Here is a 24,674-nt window from a genome sequence, read left to right as displayed (position 1 = left end):
TGTGGATCTGTACCAATAAAATGTTCAAGAAGATTTACAGCGTCTGAGCTAGTTTTTCCCAAGGAATGGAAACATTTACTTTGATGCTGTTTTTTATGACTTAAAGGCTAAGAATACAGATATTCAATGTTGTCATTTTCAGTAAATGTGCCCATTTATAGGAACAGCAAAAATACAGGCTGAAAAAATCTCTGAAACACATAATGATGGAAGTGAGGCACTTGTTGAGACCAAGAATATTGGAAAAAGTTTTAAAGACTTTCCCATGGCTCTCCTGGTAAGGAAATCTTGAATTTAATAAAACTGATATTCTGAGAAATGAATTTTTTTCAGGTAATACATAAGTACTTAGAAAGTTAATTGCTTCTTTATTGTGTTGTGATAGGGTGCTACTGATAATTTAATGCATATTCATCTTGTTGATGCTTAAGATTGTTGAAGCAAGAAAAGCATATTAGTGAAGTTCCACATGAGAGTATCTGCTTTAAAATATAATTTACATGGCACCATAATGAAATAATTTTCTGAGTGTTATGCGTGCTTCTGGCCATAGATACTGTTGAAGAATCCAGTGCTTATGAGTCTAATAATAGCCAGTTCTTCAGAAGCTTTAGTTGCCACTGGCTTTGCCACATTTCTGCCAAAGTTTATAGAAAATCAGTTTGGAAAGACATCAAGTTTTTCAGCAACTCTTGGAGGTAAGGTGGCTTTTCATTTTTAAACCTTAAATATATTGTGCTGAACACCTCATTTATGTTATAGGTGCAAGCTTACATAGACATCTTGTATTTGTCTGAGATTTATGAATATACTTATATGTAATGTAGTTTTCACAGCAGAAACAGTATTTTTGTATGTTCTTGCCTGCCCTATGAATACCCTGGCAGTTAATGCATCAGAGGCGCAAATCTACTTGTTGTCTGTAGATTCAGAAGATTTTATATTCAAAGTAGAATGAGAATTTTGTGTGCTGATGAAACTGTAATCTATTCCTTTCTTACTCTTAGTGAAAAACATTTAATTTTTCTCACTTAAAATCAGCTGAATGAGCATTAAGCCTTAGTCCCTGCTTAAAGAAGCATGATAAAGGCAGCTGGAAAAAAAGCAGTGCTTACCCCACAAATAAGGGGTTGACTTGGCCTTTGCTTTCTTACATTCCATCATAATGTTACAGTGATACAGGTTTAGAATATATCCTGATTAGTCGTTTTATTGCAAGCTATTGTGTGACTGCTTCTGTAGTTAGCTTACTGTCACTTACTCCTATTGTCTGATATGCATAATAATAGGTAGAACAGGGGAAGGCTATGAAAAGCTGAGTACTGGAGAACGAAATAGAAAAATCTGGTGGAAGAGCTGCACAAGACAGGGTCACATGATTAACTCTGACACAATTACTTCTGAAGAACAGCAACCAGATCAAGGCAGATAGGCCAACAGATGCTGGCAATATGGCAGACTGAAATATTTCTGGAACATGCCTTGCTAAATTACTTCAGTGGTACAGTGCTGCAATACAAGCACATGCTAGCTGAAGTACTCTTTGTCCAGCAGAAATAAGTTTGGGAGAGACTTTTTCAATGACTTGCTGCTCTGGATAATACTAGATAGTACTATCACTGTTCAGACACCATTGCTTCAAAACAAAGTATCTGCATATTTTACACGGAAGTATATTGGAATACATGCTCAATTGTTAAACAGTAATCAACAGTGAAGTTGAAAACTGAATGTTGCCTTTTTGTGTGTAGACCTTGTCTGAATTTCTTTTCAGTTGAAAATACTGACAGTGTTAATCAAATGTGCAGTTTTAACAAATGCCTACACTAATGTTGAAAGCTAGCTGTACCTGAACTAATGGTGAGCCAGCTAGTCTAAGTGTTGCCAATGACCGTGTTAACTATTTAAAGTAACTTTGACTATGGGCATCTGTGGTCTGTGCAGTTCTGCCACTGTACCTGAACTGTCTTTAAAATTAGCTGTCTCAGGTCAGTGCAAGTTACGATGAATCTGTGTTGTACTGTAGATTAGCCATATAAAAATGCTCAGTTATGTATCTGGAGTCCTAATAGTTCAGAGGATAAAACATTATGGACTGTGATAGCAAAACTGACTTGCTGATCTAGACTAAAAAAAGTGTTTCTGTAGAGGCCTTATTGTATCTTGTGCTGTCTCTTGTATAATAATGATTATATTCTTGTTTAAAAGTTCATATCACAAATGTATAATAAAGAACATGGACATGCAAAAAAAAAAAGTGAAGCAGTAAAAGAACATTTTCCCTTTTCATGAGGTCACCTACTAGTGTTCAGAGATTCCTGTCCATTATGTAGTGCTTTTAAGTAATCTAGTTTTGTGTTGAACTTGGGTTCTGAACACCTACAAGTTATACTGTCAAGCTGAACTTCTGGAAAGGCTAAAGATAATGTAAGGATAGAATAAATTACTCATGCCAACTGATTCTGGTAGAATGGCTGGAAAATGACATCGCATGGACTACATCATAAGATACAGGTAACTGTTGTGATTTTTTTTCTTAACCTACGGTTGCACTATAAATTGCTTCACTAATTATATCTTGCGTTTTTGTGTAATTGCTGGTGTCTTGTTTTCCTCTAGGGCTTGTACTAATTCCAGCAGCAGCACTAGGCCAAATCATAAGTGGCATCTTGGTTTCCAAGTGCAAAATGGACTGCAAAAGCATAATCAAGTTCATTATAGGCACTTGCTCAGTGGCCCTTCTATTAAACACAGTGTTTTTATTTGCTAAATGTGGGAATGAACCTTTCGCAGGTGTCTCTGAAACATATAACGGGTAAATATATTTTAATACACTCTTGGGTTTGGTGTTAATGTTTAAAATAAATGAGCTAAATCACAGAATACAAAACCTTAAACATGTCATATTTTACCTTGATAAATGAAATTGAAGTGTTTGGTGGAACTCTAAAAACCTTGTTCTTGGAATCTTCATTTAATAGATGGTTAAGAAAATGTAATGGTACATTGACTACAAAGTGTGTTCTGAGCAGACTGGTCCTGCTCAACAAAAAATTCCCAGCTTCTGTAACCATTGTAGGTGTAGTAGCCATGGTATTGACTACAGCTAATTTTATATCTCTTTAGCAGTTCTGTGCATTTCACATCTTGTTTTATTAACCAACTCTGGACAATCTGCGCAGTTTATTCCTGAATGGAGTCTGCCATGTGCAACAATACCAGGAGAGAGCACTGAGGCGTACTGCAATTTAAACTGACTGCAGTTTTTTCCCTAGAAAAATGAAGATGATATTGTAGCATCACATTCTAGCACATCTAGCCTCCATTGACAAAGAAGGCTTTCTTTCTTCCTGGTGAAATGGCTGGTAGCAGCAGAAACTTAATGCAAAGAGAGCATAGCTCAGTGACCCAAGTTGAAGAATAAAATTGATGGATTAACATGGTTAACTGAAACATAATTTAAAGTTTGTTGTTTTGTTGGTTTTTTTTTTGCTAAGGTGTAGGAAGGACTTCTCTAAACAATATGTACTTTTTTTTTCCTTTAAACAACACAATTCTCATTCCTAATGACAATACAATCTGTCACTCATTTTTAGAAATTTGTAGTAATTGTAATAAAAATTTGAGTATGATTATTCTTCCTGTTGCTGTGATCAAAGCTTACTCTGGAAACCAGTATGGCAGTGGAGTAAATATAAATGTCTGCAAGGATAAGCATTCTTTAGAGTATGGATTTGTAGGCCCACTTTTAAAACTTCAGCATTGAATGTATGTGACCAAATCACCACCATAGGCACTATGTTGTGTAAAATGCCCAACTGTGTATTATTAAGGAATTAACTAAAGATTACAATGTTTCAATTCTCATACGTTTAAATAGTACACATTTCTGTAGCATGAGCAGTGCTTAAAAGCAGGAGGAACGCAGCTAGCTGTGCCAAAGATGTGGTCCCAAATGGTCAAGTTACTCTGTCATGAACTGACAGAGCCAGAGGCTACTACAGCTGTTTGAGGGTATGCCGAAGACCCAGCAGCTGTTGTGCAAAACAACTCCAGTGGGCTGGTAGCTAGGGACTGCTAGCTGCCATTTGAAAAAATCGTAAGCATGCGTAGCATGCTGTGCAACTCGGTGAATATAACAATACTTTTTTTGTTGTTTTCCTCATACCCCCCATTTTAGAAAAGGGAAAGGTACAAAAGGTACAAAAGCAGAATCTGTAAGTTAGGATCCAATGCGTAAAAAGGCATTTAAACCTAAATAGGATGGGGGAGAGAATCTTTGCACTTTACTGGCAGAATAGCATGAAGTGCACCATGAAAATGCAGAAGATGGGTTGGGAGGGAAATTGGTTTTGTAGCCTTTGATGTGCATGCAAGTTGGTAATACTTCTAGGAAAATGATAAACATCTAATGAACATGGTTTTGGAGTGGTTTCTTCACTTCATATTTATCATGGTTTTGGAGTGGCTTAAAATGAGTGTGTAACAAATAGATGTAACTTTCCTGCCTTCTTCTTACTTATGGAGGCAACTAAGTGCACAAATATAGCAGAATAGGAAGTATACTAATTTTCCCAGGTCCTTTAAGGGAATCAATGACATAAACATAAAAGACGTATTGCAAAATTTTCCCAGAAATGCAAAGAGGAACATGAAAGACTAACCAGATATTTTTTCAGATCTCTCATTTAGGTAAATGTGAAAACAGTAAAATAGATAGCCTTAGATAAATGGGACAAATCCAGAGAGCTTGGAGGCAGCAGTGACTGGAGGCAGTCAGGCTGCCAGTTCTCTAATGGAGTAGAAAGTTAATGCCTTGATACCTTAACTATTCATTTGCATTTCCCTTTCCAGAAGGCATACAAAACCAGTAAACTAAATTTCATACACTGGTGACTGGGAAAAAAAAAAAGTCCAAGTTACCACTCATTCTAATTCCTTCTTTACAACTTTCTATATCAATTGACAGTATGTTCAAAGGCCAGTGTTGACATTTGACACTTTAAAATGTGGTTCTACTTCAGTGTCTGAAAAAATGCTAGCTGTAAGATTACTGTGGACACTTCAGAACTGTGAAAACTCGGATGCAGACCTGTGTTGCAGAAAGTTTATAGTTACATATGGAGCAAAAGAATCTGTATGTAGCAATTAAATACTGAAGAGGTTGTGTAGAAAACTGTATGTGAAGCTATCGATATTTCTACACCAGGTCCTGTGATAATGAGCAAAGGTACAGCTGAATTGATTTTTGTCCCAAGGTAAATGCAGTTGACTTGTATTTAATAGTTTTGTGTAACTTTGGCAGTTATGTGGCTTAGCTGTTGTTGAAAACCTCTTGTCTATAGCAATTTGGAGTTAACCAGGCCTGAAATAACTTTCTCCATTCGGTATCTATTATAAAAAAATGTTTAGTTTTATCTATTTCACTGTGACATGTTGGACTATAGTTTGTTGGACATGTGAACTGCATCAGAATATTTGATGGCACTAATGTAGTGCCAGTTCTGAAACTGCTTTCCATGAGGGAATAAGCAACTGAAATATGTAGTCACTTCAAGAATTTTGTAAGCTTGGGAGAAGAATGGCCAAGTGTCTGACTTCTGCTTATGCTATTGAACAAATGCTCCTGAAAGAATAAATCATGAGTGCTTTTAGAGTTGACCTGGAAATTGATGCAGATTCATTTTTGTGGAGATTTTGAAGAAATCCTTCATAGCAAGCATTCTCTTCCTATTGAAAAATAGTCTGGAGGTGGTGGGGTGGGGAAAGTTTTTGCAGGTTTAGTACCAGAACCATAGGAGTACAGGATCACTTTTCGTTCATTAACATGAACTCAAATATATTGTTTGTAGTAACTCTGTTTGGTAATAAATTAGGCTATAAGCAGAACTGAAGTAGTTTATTTCATCTAGTAAACACTTCAAAGCATTGTTTCTGCCAAATTCTTTTGCCCAGTGTTTGCTTGAAAATTTGAAGGAACAGGAATGCAGTGACTATTTCTGTAGTTCTGCCCATTCCTACAAGGTTTTGGGACTCCTTGTTTTGTTTTGCTGTGAAAAAATACCCAGCTTATAGAGCTTCTAAAGATCATTTAATGGCCTCATCTGCTAGGCTTCTTTAGAAAAGTGATTTAGAGCAAGAAGTTCCATATCATAAGAAACTATGTACGCTAAGCTGTATTTCTTCTGTATTTTTCTCTGACCATGCATAACTAAAGGTTGAGTCCCTCTTTGTAGGTCAGGGAATAGAGGCATTGTCTGCACATATAAACAGGAGAAATGTTGCCACTGAGTTGGTTAAATACTTCTAGGCTTGGCATGCCTCATAGGCTGAAAAGGCACTGTATGAACAAACCTGTGACTAGTGAGTCTGCTTATGGAGCAGTGTAATGCTTTAAGCCAGAGCAAACTAACTTTGGTTCTTCTATGTATGAAGAATAAACTAATGTAATTTAGTAGGATTCAACTGTGCAATAACCAAATGAAGTATATAGGTAGTTATGATGTCCGTAATATTCTGTGATCAGTTTGAATTCTATGTAAGTAATCAGCTTAATTCCTAGATAAATCATTTGTCCTCCTAGTATTTGTGACCATCTTAAAAGGCAGATTTCTTCAAGAGAATTTAGGTAATAAATATGGAACTTTAAGTTTACAGTACAATATTTAAACTACCGTCAGTGTTAGTATCCTGGTTTCAGCTGACAGAACTCAGCCTGTGAAGCTTCTTTACTTAGTAATGCACTACTATGAGAAAATTAAAGGGTGTTTTTACTCTCTCCAGTTACATTTTAAGAAGGTACCCCACATCCCAAACTGATTTTTCATACTAATAGCATAGTGGGACTACTTCAAATACAACCATACTATAGCCTATACTAGAAGTAAATGGCTAAATTGGAAGTAATGATAGTAAGCAAAAATTATGTTAAACTCTGTTCTTCATTTGTTATTCCCTAAACAGCCAAAGAAAATGCTTAAGGTCCTTTTGAGTGTGTTCAGACTTTCTATGTTATGGCGCTTTGCATTTAGAATGTGCAGTTGTCTTAGTGCTGGAATCTAGTTAAAAATAGCAAAAATGCAGTGGCTTTGCAACTGGGCTTGAATCCAAAACACTAAGAAACCCTTGAAATATGATCAGTAGACTAAGCAATACCAAATACTGCTTTTAATTTTGTTACATTTTTTCTTAGTACTGTAAATTGAACAAATTCAAGTGTATAGGTGTGTAAGAGGGAGGAGATACAGAATTTTGACATGTGTTTTGTGAATGGAAGTTGGAGGAATAGTCTATGGAAGAAATAATAGTACAAAAGTAATTATGTAGAGAATAAATGTGAATTCCCTCTAGAGGTGTAACTACTAGGAACATGGCTTATTTTTAAACAATGAAGTGCATAAATCAACTGAATTGACTATTTTGAGATTTATTATCCTGTAAACAGTGCATTAGTTATTTACATATCTGCTCGTTTTAAATTGCTTTATTAAAAGCCTGTTAACTTTTACCTTTCAGAACAGGCATGCTAAATAACTTGACAGCGCCATGCAATGCTAACTGCAGATGTTTGCGCTCTGTGTACTACCCAGTTTGTGGCAGAGATGAAGTCCAGTACTTTTCTCCCTGTTTCGCAGGATGTGCATCACATCTTTTTAACAACATGAAAAAGGTACTTTATGATACAAAGATAACTGACCATGGTCTGTTCTGGTTTCCTGCACAATGCATTCTATATCAAGAACAGTTTTCCCTTAGTGTGGCAGGAAATCACAGTATTTCTGAATCCAAGTGGTAGTTACTACAGGAAAAATTGTTATGGGTTGGAAACACATATCCAAGTAGGATGAATTTTGCTATGCATCAGAGTCCAGTACTCTATGACCAAGTGCTTTTAGATATTCTGCTGGTGGAGGGTGTAATGTTTGTATCAAATATACTTACCTGATGACAGTTGATGTTACACAGGATTTCTGATTTAGCAGAGTGATACAAAATATACTGAAAACAGGATATGAATGTAAGTTATGCTTAGCAAAATAGCAATTGCAATACACAGTTCAGTCACAATACCAGTGTGATTTCCATTGTCAATCTCTGCAGTGTGCTCACCATCACAATGCTGGGCCTCTCTGGTTGTAGGCATGCATGGATTGAAGACAGCTCTAGTCCACTGCTGTCTTTGAATTCTGTTGCTAGTTGTCTGGCTCCGTATTGGGCTGAGCCACGCTGCACCCATGCTGGTCTGGCTAATTTAGGGAGACTTTCACACTCTCTTAATGAACTCAGGAGAAACATTTACACCAGCAATTGATCCACTCAACTGATACAGCTGTTTCTTTTCTGCATAGCTTTCTTTGCAACAGCTGTGGTCACTCACAGGCTGCATTGTTCTGCAAGCTTCGTGGGTACCTTATGCTTTCCTGTCTCCTCTGAGCCTTCTTCCATTGTAGAGGTTTGCTGGTCAGTCACAGTGTATTTCTGACTTGTGCAGTGTCATGTTGCAAAAGTTGCTTCTGCTAAAATTTCTAATGCTGAAAATAGATTAAACCTGAATGTACTTTAAATAGAATTGTCAGAATCAGAAAAGTAGAAACCAGCAACTGCCTGGACGTTAAACTGCAGTCCTTATCTAGATTTTAAGCATAATGTAATGTGTTTTGTACCCATGGCAACCTGCTTCTGTGAGCTCCCAAACCCTGAATGTGAGTTGCCCCTGATGGAATGATAAGCCATAAAGTGGCTGGTTGTTATCAAGCTTTCTCAGAACTGAGACACTTTCTGTGCTTGTCTTCACTAATACAACAAACTCTTGAGCAGGGATGTGGGAGGAGTGTGGGAAGATCCTAAAGGTAGTAAAGCTGAAACAGAGGGTGCCTCAGGGGACTTATTATGTCAAAAGAGGACAATGGTAAATGAGAGAAGGTATTATCTAGAACAAAATATAGGAGACTGACTAGTTCCTGCTGTGAAAATTTCACACTTGACTGATATATGTATTTTTTTAATTTGAAAAGAAACTTGTGTGGATTTAAATGAAGAGCATAAAACTATTCCATTTGTTCACGTATTTACAAAAGCAGTCCAACATTGCTTCTCTTGTTTCCTGCTTAAGTCTTAAGAGTAGACCTCACCTCTTTTCCTGTCAAGTACAGTGCAGTATAAAAAACAGCCTCTTTATAGCTGAGACTGTGAAGCTAGGAGATATGGGACTTGCCAACATCCCTGAAGAATGTGAACTGTTGTGTTTTCCACTTTGTTCTGCTACTGTTGTAACTGCATATGTATTACCTAAGCTTGAAGAATAAGACTTGAGGAAATAGTGGCACAGGTAGATGTGACTCTAAAGAATTTACCCAATTCAAGTAACCATTTCTAGTAGTCAAGACAGACAGTTAAAAGTTCTTTGGAGTATAACTTTTGAATTGTACAGAAATAATCAGCAGTTTTGGTTAACAAACTAGGTAATAGTTAACATTAGCTTGTTTCAGTATTGGAAGAATGACTTTTGATAAGCATGTAAGATATCTTCTGCTGCAAGAGAACTGCAGCTTTTGGCTACGCTTTGTTCACAAGTTAGATTTTGCAGGTGAAAACAGTCTCATGGGGAAAGAGAAAAGGGACATTTCCTCCCTTTTTCCAACCTTTGACACCCTCCATGCTGTTCAGAATATTTTCAAATAGGTTATTTGTTTGAAAACTATATATTTTCAACATTTTTTTGTATCTATATATGTATCAGTGTAAAAAAATCTTATTTTGAACAAGCTTGTAGCTTGTCCTTTCTTAATCATATAAATGGTGTTATCTTCACCAAGAAAAGTTAGCATTTCAAGGCTTACTTGATTGGTGTTTTTTGTGTAATGTTAATGTATTAAATATGGTCATGCCTTTAATTCTAAGATCTTCTTTAGTTGCAAATTTTTTATGCTTGTACCTAAAAACTTGCTCAACACAAAATGGAGACTATCACTGGTTTTTCAGATCGCAAAACCAGAAAGAACTTTTGCTCAGATGACCTGGATGAGTCAAGTTCTGCTGAACCAGTTTTAAAAATGAGGGTTAGTGTCATGTGATCATCAGGAAACGGACTGTTTCCCATACTGTAAAGTCAGCAGTTATTCTTGTATTCAGTGTGATGCATACCCAATGAACAACTACCGTATCAGTGTCACTTTGTGTCATCTTTAGAGCTAAATTTTGGTTTATAAATTATTTGTAGACGTACCACAACTGTTCCTGTATTGGGAAACCAAAAAGAGAAAATGGTTCAGAAGACTTTCTCTATGAAGCTGTTCCTGGGAAATGTCAGACACAATGCACATTTTTACCGTTATTCCTGACCTTCTTCTTTTTTGCTGTGGTTTTTACATTTATGGCTGTTACTCCAACAACTGTGGCTATTCTCAGGTATGTTTTTTGGGCTGAGAAATAGGTAGTGTTCTTGTGAAAGCTCAGATCAGTGAAATACTCTAGTTTGTTTTGCTTTGGAATATGGACTTAGACCAGTATGAAAGGGGTTTCCTGTTATAGTACTTTGTGTGGTAAGCAGGCAATACTTCAGACTGAGGACAGTCATACCACTGTTCACTATCTCTGTAGTTATGCTTGGTTAGTACATACTGTTTGAATCTATTAAGAAAGAAAAAAAAACTACCCAACCTTTCCTACTTGTAGCAAAATCCCTCTTTTATGGGAGCACTCCTGACTGTTTTAGTCAAAGCAAGAAGGAGTAGGTGTGCCATGTACTCAGATGAACAAAATATTCAACTAGCCTGTGTATTGGTAGTGCTAGGATTTCAAAGTTTACCAAGAAAAGAACAAAATGGCAGTCTTGTATTCTCAACCTTTGATTCCTGTCTCAGTTCAGAGTTCTGACTTGCAAAATCCTAGTGTGTCAAGAACTTAGACCACCTTTCACGTGATATTGATGTTGTATGTATGGTAGTTGTCAATATAACATGTAACAGCACGTATGTGGCTGTTAACCAGTGGTTTGCTGTCTTTCAGATCACTGAAACTCATATGCATGAAAGCTAGATACTTTTTTTTTTTAATGTGGTCCTCATTCTGGAAGTAGAGCTGTTTCACTTTTTATGTTGAAATCTGACTTGTACCTCTAATACTAATAGAGAGAAAATGGTCATGATGCATAGGCATCCTTGCACTATACCTATGATGCTTTGGGAGGGTGTGGCGAGATGCTCCTTTTCCAGCTTTCTTGGCAGGGGGTTGAGGAGGGGAATGATACACTGCAACAGTGCATTGTGGTTGTCTCCTGTTCAGGGTTGGTGTAAATCTGGAATTAAGTTTGTTATATTAGTGTGGGGGCAGAATAATGTGAAATGTTGCATTATCTTCAAAACTAAGCTGATATAGTTTTATTTAGATTATTCTAAACAATAACATTTGGTACTTTGAATCCTTGTAAACTTCACTGAAATGGTGAAATAGATTTTATGGAAGAGAGGACTTTAGAACAGTTCAAGCGTGCAAAAACTGAGTTAAACAGCTAAATGAGAAATAAGCTACTACACTATATTCTGATATCCTTTCAGCAGGCCTATTTTGTGCAACTTGAAGTGTAAACCCATGTGTTTGTGGCAGTGTTCTAGTGCTAGAAATAACTACCCACGCTATGCAAAACTCATTCTTCTTCCTCTCTTTGCTTTCATGGATAGGGAGATTCTAACAGTGACTGCTGATAACAGCTCATCGTGGATGTATTTCTATGGCTAATTCTCATACATACTCCAGAATGAGGGAATAACTCCTGAATGTTTAAATACTGTCTTTTTTAGCACTGACAGTGTTTCAAGGATACAATTTATTAAAGAAAACAGTGCTGAAACTACATTGGGTAAATTAGGTTGTGCTTAACCTTTATGGTAGTATCTTTAAGACACTGTCAAGATAAAACATTTATTGCTGGAGAAATACCTGAAAGAAATGGGTAGGAGGTAAGGAGGTAAATTCTGCTAGTTATTAAATCAACATGTTGATTTGTATAACATAGGCCAGAACTGATTAATTGTAAGGTCACGTGACTATATCATAGAATCATAGAATGGTTTGGGTTGGAAGGGACCTGAAAGATCATCTAGTTCCAACCCCCCTGCCATGAGCAGGGACACTTTCCACTAAACCAGGTTGCTCAGAGCCCATCCAGCCTGGCCTTGAACACTGCCAGGAGGGGGCATCCACAAGGTATGTAAAGTTAATGGGAAACAGAACACTTTGTGCTGTGCTGAAGCCTAGTCTCAATTCATGTATTACTTTAGGAATAGTAGCTCAGAATTGCATTCTAGCACTGTCCTTAAATCGATTGTTCTGCGGAAAAAACTTTCAACAGTATATCAGGGTGCTGCTGGTAAGCTAGCTTTTTATTTATACTGTTTCGTTAAACTAGTTCAATCTAAAATTTGTTGATGAAGTATAGGAGTTGCTTTTATCTTCTATCAAAACACATCTTGAAGTTGTTTGGTTACTTGTTCTGCGTATTGGCCTGTTCTATAAACAGGTTAAAAGAGCATGTGAAGACAAAGTGTATTCACTGAGGGATAGAGAAGAGAAATGGAGCAGTTAAAACTTGTTTATTAAGCCTTAAACCGCAAATCTTGTTTACAGGTGTGTGCCAGATAAACAGCGATCATTTGCTCTTGGAGTACAGTCAGTGTTCCTACGACTACTGGGTATGACTTTTTTGTTGAAACACTTCCTTCGTATTTGACATTTTTCTAGACTTAAAAAATAATGCATTAAGAAGCTTTCAGAGGACCTTTAATCAGCCTGTCATTGGCTTACAGAGTACACGTGTTATGAGGCAGATTACTTGTGGATTGTAATTCCTCTTTAAATAGGGCATGCATGCCTGCCTTGTTCATATTGACGTGAACAAAGTACAGGTAACTGTCACTTTTTTCAGCAAAAGGCACCTGCTGTCACTTCCCCCAGAAGGAGACCTATTCTGAAAGCTGAGATAATTAAAACTGGTGTAATAGAAAACATTCATGTGGTCAAAGTTTCAAGTTCCACACGTTAAAAGAAAGTGACACTCTCTCATAGAGTTGTATCCTTATTGGCCATGCCAGTGTATTTTAAAGTGGATAGGTGGAGTCTTCACTCTTCTCCCTTCCCTTTCAATTTCTTTGGCTAGTTCTAGTCTTTCTTGAAATTGTAAGCACTTGTACATAAATAATTACTGAGGTTTTTATGTGGGAAATCTACTACTTAATTTCTAAATCTAAGCATCTCCAGGATCTCAGTAAGTCAGGTGAATCACCTTAATTAAAACATAAAGCTAAATGTAGGTATTCTGAACAACTCATCTGAATTGTCAGATGCCTTTTAAATGCTTGTTTTAGTCCTAGACACTTTTTAAATAGCATATGTAATTCAAGACTTGGAAAAGGCTCAGTTATTGATTAGACTTTTATGTCAATGTTTAGTACTGCAGCCATTCCCTGTCATTTGAGATCAGATATCTAGCAGTGTGAGTTCTGCTTTGCTGTACCTATTGAAACTCAAATTAATCCAAGTTATTCTACCAATAAAGAATAACCAGAATAAATGTCGTCACAGGTAGAAATTAGCTGGGAGGTAGAGTTAAGTGTGGTATGATGGCCACTCTGTCTCATTTTATGCAAAGTTAAGATCAGAGTCTGAACTCTTGACTTCACTGTGTAGCAGAGGATAGGAGAACTTTTTGCATTGCCTGTACTGACTGTGGCCGAAGCAAGTAACAGCATTATTACCAACAAGATGTTTTTGCTGTAGACTTGAGGGATCACACAGGGGTCCTAGACAGAAGAGCTCTAGTGAGAACACAGCTGTTTGTTAGTTCAAGAACAGTTTAGGCCTTGAGTAGGTTCGGTAGACATGCAATGATGTGACTGGGGTGTTTATGATAAAATAGGCTGTACCTGGATGCATAATATTAGTGCCTTATAAAGCATTGTTGTAACAAAAATAACACAAATCTAAAGTCTACGTAAGAATAAACACTACTTATTCTATGTGAATTATTTTCTAGAAGCTTGGCTACATCTGAGGGATAGAAAAAATATATAATTGAACATATCAACATAATAATGTTTTAGTTCTGTGCTTTTGGAACAAGTTAGTGTATATGATCTGAGAAAAGGGACATCATTTCCTTCAGTTAAAATCCTGCTGCGTTGATTAGCTGTTTTTCCCCCTAATTGTAATGACATTTTTCTCTTCCAATGAAAACTGAGGAAGTTACAAGAAGCTGAAGACTTTGAACAAAATTCTTGCTTGATGAAGTGAGAGCTGCATGAAGAATTAACTGACACTGTGTGCATCCTACCTATTAATTGAGAGCAATGGAAGAGGCACACTTGCTGTATAATATGAGCCGTATGACTTTGATTAAAATATTATGTTTAGTGTGTAGCTCTTCTGTTTTATCTTCCCCACCAGTGTGGCATTTCACTGTATACATTAAGATCAGGTAAGACTATTCCAAGTAACTCAAAATTACTAACATGTTTATGTGGTTTTTAGGTACTATTCCTGGACCAATTTTGTTTGGTGTTGCTATAGACAACAGTTGTACTCTCTGGGATATTAATGAATGTAAAACTAAAGGAGCATGTTGGGTTTATGACAATGAAAGAATGGCTTATCTGCTAATGGGCATAAGTAAGTGACTTCTTCATATTAAGTACATGTGTAAGGCAATAGATATAGTGACCTTGACTGCTAGATGGGAGTTATTTTAAAACAGAACCTTAAACCTTTATTTTTTAGCAGCAGTGTTTCTTAAAAAATAAAAACTTTGTTTTTTCGTAAATAGCAATAAGCAAAATATCATGGAAGGAGAAAGCCTACGTTAAGTGGTTCTTAAAAGTGACCCAGAAAACTTTTTTTAATAACAATAATATGAAATAGTTTTGCTCTTCGTTCTTTCTTCCTTGTCACACTTTATTTACTGAATTTTAAGAGACTGGCGCACATTTCAGTCTTACCTGGTTTGGTCTCTTGGCAGCTTAAGGTCTAAGGAGCTTTCTTCCTTTTGTCATATTTCAGTTCTTTTCTCTAAATTAATAGCAAGATCTTGAAAATATCTCTGACCACTAGTCAAAATTTTTCCCTACTTGTTTAACAGTCTGTTCCCTTCAAGTGTGTGAGGTACTATATGTTTTGGGAAGGGAAGGCAGGCAAGGGAAGGCAGGCAAAGTTTGCATCTGTGGTGATAACTGCTGTTGTCCTGTCTACTAGAAACTGTCATACTTGCAGCACGTAATTGAACTGCTAACATCTGATCTTGAAACTGAAAAAGCAGAAGTCGCAACTTCAGATTTCAGTATCTTTCAGACATCTTTGTGATAAAATACAGTCTCTCTTTTTTTCCCCCTTCTGCTTGCCCCCAAGTTGCACAAACACCACTAGGTACCAGTGATGAGTAAATGGAACAACCTGTTAGGGTAGCTGAGCAGAGAATGCTTAACAAGTTTGTATATGGGGAATTTTAGTTTGTGGCAAAGAGAATATTGATGCAGTGAAGAACAGTACTCAAACTGTTCCCAGGGAACTACAGGCCGGTCAGCCTCACCTCCATCCCGGGAAAGGTGATGGAGCAGCTTATCCTGGAGGTCATCATCAAGCAAGTGAAGGAAACAAAGGTTCTCAGGAGTAGTCAGCGTGGATTCACCAAGGGGAAATCATGCCTGACCAATCTGATAGCTTTCTACGATGGCATGACTGGCTGGGTAGATGGAGGGAGAGCTGTGGATGTTGTCTACCTCGACTTCAGCAAGGTTTTTGACACAGTCTCCCATAATATCCTCCTAGGGAAGCTCAGTAAGTGTGGGCTGGATGAGTGGTCAGTGAAGTGGATTGAGAACTGGCTGAATGGCAGAACTCACAGAGGGTTGTCATCAGCGGCACTGAGTCTAGTTGGAGGCCTGTAACTAGTGGTGTCCCTCAGGGGTCACTACTGGGCCCAGTCTTGTTCAACTTCTTCATCAACGACCTGGATGAAGAGTTAGAGTGTACGCTCAGCAAGTTTGCTGATGACACCAAACTGGGAGGAGTGGTAGATACACCGTCAGCTGTGCTGCCATTCAGCGTGACCTGGACAGGCTGGAAAGTTGGGCAGAGAGGAACCTGATGAGGTTCAACAAAGCCAAATGCAGGGTCCTGCAGCTGGGGAGGAACAACCCCATGCATGAGTACAGGCTTGGAGTGGACCTGCTGGAGAGCAGCTCTGTGGAGAGGGACCTGGGAGTGCTGGTGGATGACAGGTTGACCATGAGCCAGCAGTGTGCCCTGGCTGCCAAGAAAGCTAATGAGATCCTGGGATGCAATAGGAGGATTGTGGCCAGCAGGACGAGGGAGGTTCTCCTTCCCCTCTACGCTGCCCTGGTGAGGCCTCATCTGGAGTACTGTGTCCAGTTCTGGGCTCCCCAGTTCAAGAAAGATGAAGAGCTACTGGAGAGAGTCCAACGGAGGGCTACAAGGATGATGAGGGGACTGGAACATCTGTCCTACGAGGGGAGGCTGAGGGAGCTGGGCTTGTTCAGCCTGAAGAAGAGAAGGCTGCGAGGGGACCTAATATATACTTATAAATATCTGAAGGGTGGGTGTCAGGAGGATGGGGCCAAGCTCTTTTCAGTAGTGCCCAGCGACAGGACAAGGGGCAATGGGCTCAAACTGCAACACAGGAAGTTCCGTCTGAACATGAGGAAGAACTTCTTCCCTCTGAGGGTGATGGAGCACTGGAACAGGCTGCCCAGGAAGGTTGTGGAGTCTCCTTCTCTGGAGTTATTCAAGACCCGCCTGGACAAGGTCCTGTGCAGCCTGCTGTAGGCGACCCTGCTTCGGCAGGAGGGTTGGACTAGATGACCCACAGAGGTCCCTTTCAATCCCTACCATTCTGTGATTCTGTGAAACGAGAAGTAAGGAAGACTTGCACTTCTGACTAGAATGGGGTGAAGAAATGCAAAACTGAAGTAATGGCAATAGCTGGTACAGGCCAGAACTGGCAGGCAGCTGAGTGGTGTGAAGTCATCTGGCAGACTGCCTGTACCTGCCCTTTGCAGTTCATATAAAATACACTGAAATTCATAGCATCCATTTAAGTCTTACAGTGTAGCTCACCATGTGAAACTTTATAAATGACTGAAATAATCTTGTCTACTGTTGAAGGTGACTGCAACAAGGACTCTTCTGTTCTTTGTATTCAGGTGCTGCTTGCAAAATCATCACTATCATCTTTGTGGTCATGGCAGTATGTTTGTATAAGCCTCCACCAGCAAGTACAGCCCTGTCACAGAAGGATTCAGAAATGGTATCTGCTATACATACATAAATCATGAGCAAAATGGGGGGCTTTCAAAAGAAGCCAGTAAGAATAAGCACTGTTACAACACTTGTACCAAAGTTCTTGTACACCATCACCTAAAAATAAAAGATCGTATTCAGTTATTGAACAACTTAAAATATTTGTGAATGTGTATACTGTTCTCTGACTTGCTAAACATACTTTTTAGTATTCCATTGTGTACATCCAAAAAAGTGACACTTAAATTTTCAGTCTAATTTTAAATGTCTAATTTATAACTTAAGTGAAACAAGGTGGAATACTGCGATCAAAAAAAAAAAAAAAAAACAGGAAAAATGAGCTGAAGTGGGCTGACTGTGAGCTCAGTTTCCATCTGCTTATAAAGTCATAATTAAATGAGACTGCAGTGGGAGAAAACAAGTAACTTGGTGTATTAAAGGGAACTATGGATGTTTAAAATGGACTTATTTTAATGTGCACATAATCTGGGCTAGTGCCTTAGTTGGGGATTTTGACTGTAGATAATGCTTGTGAATGTACAAGTATGGACATGTTTTAAAAATATTTTTTACATGTTATCTTAATGGCAGAAGTTCACTTTTTAGTATTTGTAGAAAAATGCAAGTAGTTGTTATAGGATAGCTGAGTTTAAAACAGCAAAATATTTGTTAATTTAAGTGCCTGAATTTCTGTTTGAAATATACAGAAAGTTGCTGTCCAGCTGCTTTCTTTAAGCATTGTTAACATTTTTCTATAAGATTTGAAAATAAAACCTATTTTCTTACTACTTCTGTGTATGCTATGTCATTTCTAAGTGACTGAGTTCTAGGCTTCTCAACTGCAAGAAACAATGTTGAAAGCTAGCAAAGAGTATGTATGCAAGCATCAAAGTAGGAAAATACGGCTTTAGTTGTTTTGTCTTGTACGCTGCATGCTGTTAAAATGACATATGTATAGCACAACAGATAGCCCATGCAAATTAGCCACTCTTGCCATATGTTAAACTATATTCCATATATACCGTGCAATATTGACTGGAAATTTTTAATGAGCAAGAGATCTTCTGCACTTGCTGTACTTCGTTGATGTAAGCTTGCTTTCTGTTGCACTGGCTATGCATGTCACTCTTACATAGCCATGTGTGCCCTTTTCATCTGATTACGTGGACTGTACTTATTGACTCTACCAAGTTTTTGAAGTAAGTGCCGCAACAAAGGATTATGGCATATAGTCATGTTTCATCTGATTCTTCAAATGCAGTTGTTAAACTAGGGAGAGGTTAAGTATACAACTCAAGAAAAGGATCCTCTAACTATTTAGAAAGAACTGTTCAGGAAATAAGCAAAATACACTACACCTTGTGAAAGCACAAGACTTCATGGCTTTTGAGGCAGAGGAGGAAAGGGGCAGAATACAACTGAATTTGTGCTTCCTCTGTTCAGCTGAATGTCTCATTGATGACATAATTTCCTGATAAATTGGCTTATAGAAATATGGGTAACTTCCCCTGAAAGAACTAAATACTGATCTTCTATAAAGTTTGGGATTATGGCGTAAAACTCTGAATTCAGTTTCCAGCTCTAACATGTTTTGTGTGGGGTATAGCAAATCAATTAGTCATAATACAGACATGCAGTATGGTAGCTAAACTGATAAACTTGCTCTTTTTTTCTGTCTTAGGCTGTGAGATCATAGTTCACAGTTTCTGCTGCTTAACGTTATTGCGTGGATTGCAAAACTTGTGGGGCAGAGTGGCAGGAGCTTGCTCTTCTGAGGAAGTTATCAGCATTCTTTGTTGTACTGGAGTGGTTGTTTGGGTGGGGAAGGAAGGAAGTATTGCCATGGTGTAAAATTACAGTTAATGCTAATGGCTGTTGCAATTGAAGTCTGGCCTATGACTTGTTAAAGATTACCCTTGCTAGTTTAGGAAGAGCAGCACAATGATTAGAAGAGAACTCGGAGGGTTGTCATCAGCAGCACGGAGTCTAGTTGGAGGCCGGTAACTAGTGGTGTCCCCCAGGGGTCAGTACTGGGCCCAGCCTTGTTTAACTTCTTCATCAATGACCTGGATGAAGAGTTAGAGTGTACCCTCAGCAAGTTTGCTGATGACACCAAACTGGGAGGAGTGGTGGATACACCAAAAGGCTGTGCTGCCATTCAGCGAGACCTGGACAGGCTCAAGAGTTGGGCAGAGACGAACCTGATGAGGTTCAACAAGGGCAAGTGCAGGGTCCTGCATCTGGGGAGGAACCCCCCCCCCCCCCCAAAAAAAAAAAAAAAAAAAATTCACTCTGAGGGTGATGGAACCCTGGAACAGGCTCCCCAGGGAAGTTGTGGATTCTACTTCTCTGGAGATATTCAAGACCCGCCTGGACAAGGTCCTGTGCAGCCTACTGTAGGTGACCCTGCTTTGGCAGGGGGGTTGGACTAGCTGACCCACAGAGGTCCCTTCCAACCTTTACCAATCTGTGATTTAGAACTGAGTAAGTTTACCCACTTACTTTGTGTTATAGCAATGTTAAATTAATAGATATGGCAATAGATAGCGGAGGGCAGTTAATGTTGTATCAAAGGTTTTACTAAGTCAAGGTGAACATCACAGACAGGCTGAACAAATGTGTCTTACATATTTGGACAGGGAGACTGAATTAAAAACTGCCCAAATGACTGGACCCAGAGAGTGCAGTTCAAGTCAACTCCCCACCAATCAATACTGGGGCCAGTCCAGTTCAGCATCTTTATTAATGACCTGAATGATGGCATAGTTTGTGCTCTCAAAGTGTTTGGTAGAGCAGTTGGTTGTGCTGCTGCCATCCAGAGGTACCTTGACAAGATAGTGAAATGGTAACCTCATGAAGTTCAACAAGGGGAAGTAGAAAGACCTGCACCCAGGGACAAATAACCCCATAGGCTAGAAACATTCAGCAGGCCACCAAGTTGGAAAGCAGCCTTTCAGAGAAAGCCCTTGGCTTCATGGTGGATAAGGTGACCACAAGGTAGCAATACACCATTTTTGCAAAAAAGGCCAATAGCGACCTGGACTTTATTAAGCAAAGGACTGTCAGCAGACTGAGGGAGGTGATCTTTTCCCTCAGCACTGCTGAGGACATACCTGGAGTGCTGTGTCCAGTTCTGGCCTGTCCAGAACAAGAGCATTACAGACTTTGTGGAGGGAGTGTGGTGCAGGGCTACAAAGGTGATTAAGGGAGCGGAGTATCTTTCCTACTGAGAGAGCTCGGGAAGCTCTCTTCAGCCAGGAGGAGAGAAGGCTCAGGGCAAGCTCAGTTTGATGAAGGGGAAGTTGGACTCTGTGTCGAGGAGAGGCAGTGGGTACAAACTGAAACACATGAAGTTCTTGCTGAACACAAGGATATATTTTTTAACTGTGGAGGTGGTCAAACTCTGGAACAGATTGCCCAAGAAGTTGTGGAGTTACCATTCTTGGAGATGTTAAACAACTGACTGGATGTGATGCTGAATAATTTATCCTTGAGCACAGGGGTTTGACTAGATGATCTCAAGCAGTCCCTTCCACCTAAATGGTTCTGTGTTTCTGTGAGATGGTCCTCTGTGTGACCTTTCTCACATTCACCATATGATGTGTAACTTCTCTATGGATTCTTGCAAGGGAAGACCTATCCTTTTGCAGTGTTCTTCGGTTTATTTTTTTGGTTTTTCTGTTGGTGGTTTTTTGTTTGTTTGTTTTTAATATCAGCTTGTGTCTTAAACAACATTTAGCAGCTAATACTATGTTTATGTCTGTCTGGGTGATATTAGTTCTTTTCATGCTAGTAATGGTTAAACATTTTGAACAACAGTTGACAGTCTTCTGTGATTTGTACATGCCTTGTGAAGTATTGTTTAGAGTGCTTGGACTGCTAAATTCATGGACTCATCTATGGGGTTGCATTAACTAGCACATATTTGGTGTTAGAAGAATCTGAAGTATTGTCCAAAATAAAGATGATTTAAAACTTTGTGAAAGTGGCATCTTCTAACTAGCATGATTATTATTAGAAACAAATCTTAGTGCAAATGAGGGTGTCCAGCTAAACATTGTGTTAAGCAAAAGGTTTAATTCATCTGTGAGCCAGAAGTAAGCTTGTAAACCTATGTATATTGCCCCGCATGGCTAGTGCAAATGAAGTCTCCAGAATTTTATTGGAGCCTCTGCTTGGTGAATCTGTAGGATTCCAGGAGTCTTACAAGGGAGTGACAGTAATCAGCTGTTACAGTGGAGACTGAACTTCTGATCTAAACTTTGTTGTGCTGTGTTCTTTTATCTCAAAATCAAGACTGCATTTCTCTCTGTTCTGGAGAGGAAGGATGATGATAAGGTAGTTTCAAGCTCTGTTTGGAGAGTGAAAGCTGGAGCCCCTGTTAAAATAAGCTAAATCTTAGTATTTGAGTACCTCTTCAAAGTGAATAGTGTAACACCAAAATTCACTGCAATGGCAAGAGAACGTTCTTCCTGGCTTCATAAGTATTGAGAAAAGGGAAAATCTGAATTTTATTTTGCATGTGGCTACTGTCCATATAATTTCTCAACAGTATAAAGTATTTTGTATACATACCTTGCCTGCAGAATCTCTTTGCACATAATTAGACATATCTGAACAACATGACCTGAAACGGATTGGTTTTAAACAGAATAGATCCAGGTATGTCTACAGTTATGTTATGGACAGAAACTTGGGAAACTTAGGAATGCTGCGGCTTGCTAGCTGGTTTTGCTTGCTTGAAGTTCAGTTGCTGACTGTTACTGAGGTGGTGACAGGGGTCTTTGCACTGTTTCTGGTCTAAAGCATGTTAAAGGTAGGTCAGATGTAAAAAAGTGTAAGAAAATGAATGAAAAATCATCTTTCCGGTATGAAAGTCTTCAAAAGTGTTGTGGGTTCAGTAGTGTTACAGTTTGTGAGTGAATGTGAAATACTTCTGTAATCTTTTGTTACAGTAGCAGAACATACAGTTGTGATTTAACATATGACAGGACTGGACTTTTGGGGCTGGGATTTTTGGAGGGGTTTGGGGGGGGGGGTTTGTTGGTTGTTTTGCCAGCAGATGGCTCTGCTTCTGCTAACAAAGTCAGATTTTTCTTGTGTTTGTTTGGAACATTGCAGGTCTTCAGAGTGCAGAGCAGAAAATACACAGCTTTTGCAAAAATATTCTGTTAATGGAAGTATGACTGGTGTCTTTTGTCTATTTGATATCTGTTTTTGCAGTAGCAGTGACTTTCTCCTTGTGTAAAATACATGAATATGCCTCTTCATAATTTATTTTCTTTTTATGATGAGTCTGTGCAGCACTCTGTGTAACTCTGTTTTTGTATGGGTTTTTGTGTTTCTTTTTCCCCAAAGACAGAAATTCCCAGGCAACAAAGGTCAGTGTTACATTAGAGAAGCTTTACAAAAGTATGGAGGGAGACAATTAATCTTATATCTCAATAATAAATTATGCAAAAAACCTGGAATACATTGTTTGTGTGCTTTTCCCATGGCAAATATACCCAGAAGAGTAGGTCTACTATACTGAGGAGTCTTATGAAATTGGGCTGCCTACTCCTCTGTATGCATTTCAAAATCTGTAGAATGTAAATGCTGGTAACTGGTTATAAAACACCCATTCCTCTCCAGTCTACAGAATACCTTAGTAGATGCACAAAATGGGAGTCCTAGGGGCACATATAAAGTTTTTTTTTTCTGATTGTTATTAGTCTTCAAGGATTCATATTGAATATGTGATTTTTTTAGCATGATTTGGGGCTCTTTAGCAGCAGTGAAATATAAACCAGGACAATAAAATCCAAGCTGATTATGGAGATTGTCATTCTCTCCAAATTATTCAGGAGCTTCTAAAAATGGCTGGGCTAACCTGAGACCCGTTTTGACCCCAGTATTTTGCTCTGAGATTGTCTTTGAAGGAGCAAAATGAGGAAATATTTAACTTGTTTGGAAATAAATAAAAATAGAGTCATAAAGTAGGGTCAGTTGGTCTGAAGACAGTGAAGATTTTGCTATTTATTTAAAGGAAATCAGGGTGCTTGGAAGAGCTGCAAGGCAATTGTTTAATATTTGATGCACTTACCATGTATCCAGCTGGAGGAAACTAGTGTCATAAAATTGAAAAGATTTGGTAACCTAGAAACTTTATAAGAAATGACAGCTATGACAGAAATGCAAGCTGGAGAGAGAAAACAGTGTTTTCAGAAGTTTTTTTCCTACCTAGTCATCTTTTAAAAATATCTCATTCTCATGTTTTGATTGGCTAGATGCAGAGACTGGTTTCATAGATTAGGAAAAGACTGCTGATTAATGCAAATCCACATCTCCACCATTGCACTTTGCCTTTCTTTGGCATCTGTTGCCATTCCTTCGAATGGCAAACTGTCAGGCTGCAGATAATGGAGGCTCCAAAACACTGAAGTAATTACCTGCAATAAGTGAACTGAAACAGTTCCAGCAAGATATTGACAAATAAGCATAGTAAAACAGCTATAACAGGAGACATGAGATGAGACAAAAGAAATGAGGGCTGAAAATGTGACACATGGAAGGAAATTCAAACAGGAGATGAAGAAGATTACATTGCTATTGTATTTCATTCTAGTCAAAGTGAATGACCTTCACTTGAAATGCTTTGTGAGTCAGTTATTTGTGCCTACAGGAACTCAAGAATGTACAGTGGTTGATTGCATAGGGACATAACCTCCTGGATGTAAACCCTGGAAATAAATCTGGTACTGTGTTCACATTAAAATATGTGGTAGGACAGCTAGAAGAAAAAAGATACGTTATATGCAATTTAAAGAAGTTTAACTTTCTGATGCTGTAAAAATTATTTACCTTCTTGTAAGGCATATGCTAGTCTAATTTTTGTGATTTTTCCTCATCAGATAATATGCCAATATTTCCTTTCAGCTAGCTGGGTATAATTTTTACAACATCCTCGTGAGTGTGGCTGTGCTTTTCTTTGTGTGCCCCATTATTTGAAACAACACTGCAGCAAGGAATCTTGTTAGCTTGACCTTCTAAGAAAACAAGACAAATGTGACCGATTCTTGTCAGTTGCCTTCTAACTTAAGATTTCCTTCATGTCCTTCTTGGGAATTTTTTGGCTGTGAGTGAATCTGTACCAAATTTGACAGACACAGAAGACATGAATATGTGAAATTTACAGAAAAGTTCATCAGACTTCATCAAACAGATAGCTGGGTTCCATCCACTAAAGAAAATTTTAACTCAGCCATCGGCCTGTTTTTACAGCTTAGAGGTCAGCCAGACAGTTGCAGGTAGATCTAGAGGAGTAACTGCTGCTCATAGATGGTCAGTGAGACAGCACTGGGATGGCTGGGAGCTGTGCTGAGGATGTA

At 38.5% G+C, this 24,674-nt stretch overlaps 1 protein-coding gene across 1 annotated transcript in view; it reads left to right on the top strand.

The window, feature by feature from the left end:
• The window catches only part of SLCO4C1 (solute carrier organic anion transporter family member 4C1), a 35,628-nt gene extending 18,288 nt beyond the window's left edge, over window positions 1–17,340 (top strand). Inside the window, exons 6-13 of the mRNA XM_075411177.1 lie at window positions 162–277; window positions 554–698; window positions 2,620–2,815; window positions 7,516–7,669; window positions 10,220–10,407; window positions 12,625–12,689; window positions 14,524–14,661; window positions 17,208–17,340. Coding sequence (XP_075267292.1) covers window positions 162–277; window positions 554–698; window positions 2,620–2,815; window positions 7,516–7,669; window positions 10,220–10,407; window positions 12,625–12,689; window positions 14,524–14,661; window positions 17,208–17,332 — 1,127 coding nt within the window. The 3' untranslated portion in view covers window positions 17,333–17,340. The remainder of the gene's footprint in view (window positions 1–161; window positions 278–553; window positions 699–2,619; window positions 2,816–7,515; window positions 7,670–10,219; window positions 10,408–12,624; window positions 12,690–14,523; window positions 14,662–17,207) is intronic.
• The last annotated feature ends 7,334 nt before the right edge of the window (window positions 17,341–24,674 follow it).

Source organism: Opisthocomus hoazin, chromosome Z, assembly GCF_030867145.1.
Source record: "Opisthocomus hoazin isolate bOpiHoa1 chromosome Z, bOpiHoa1.hap1, whole genome shotgun sequence".
NCBI classification, from domain to species: domain Eukaryota; kingdom Metazoa; phylum Chordata; class Aves; order Opisthocomiformes; family Opisthocomidae; genus Opisthocomus; species Opisthocomus hoazin.
The sequence above is the reverse complement of the archived record's forward strand: the minus strand, read 5'-3'. Positions and strand labels throughout refer to the sequence as shown.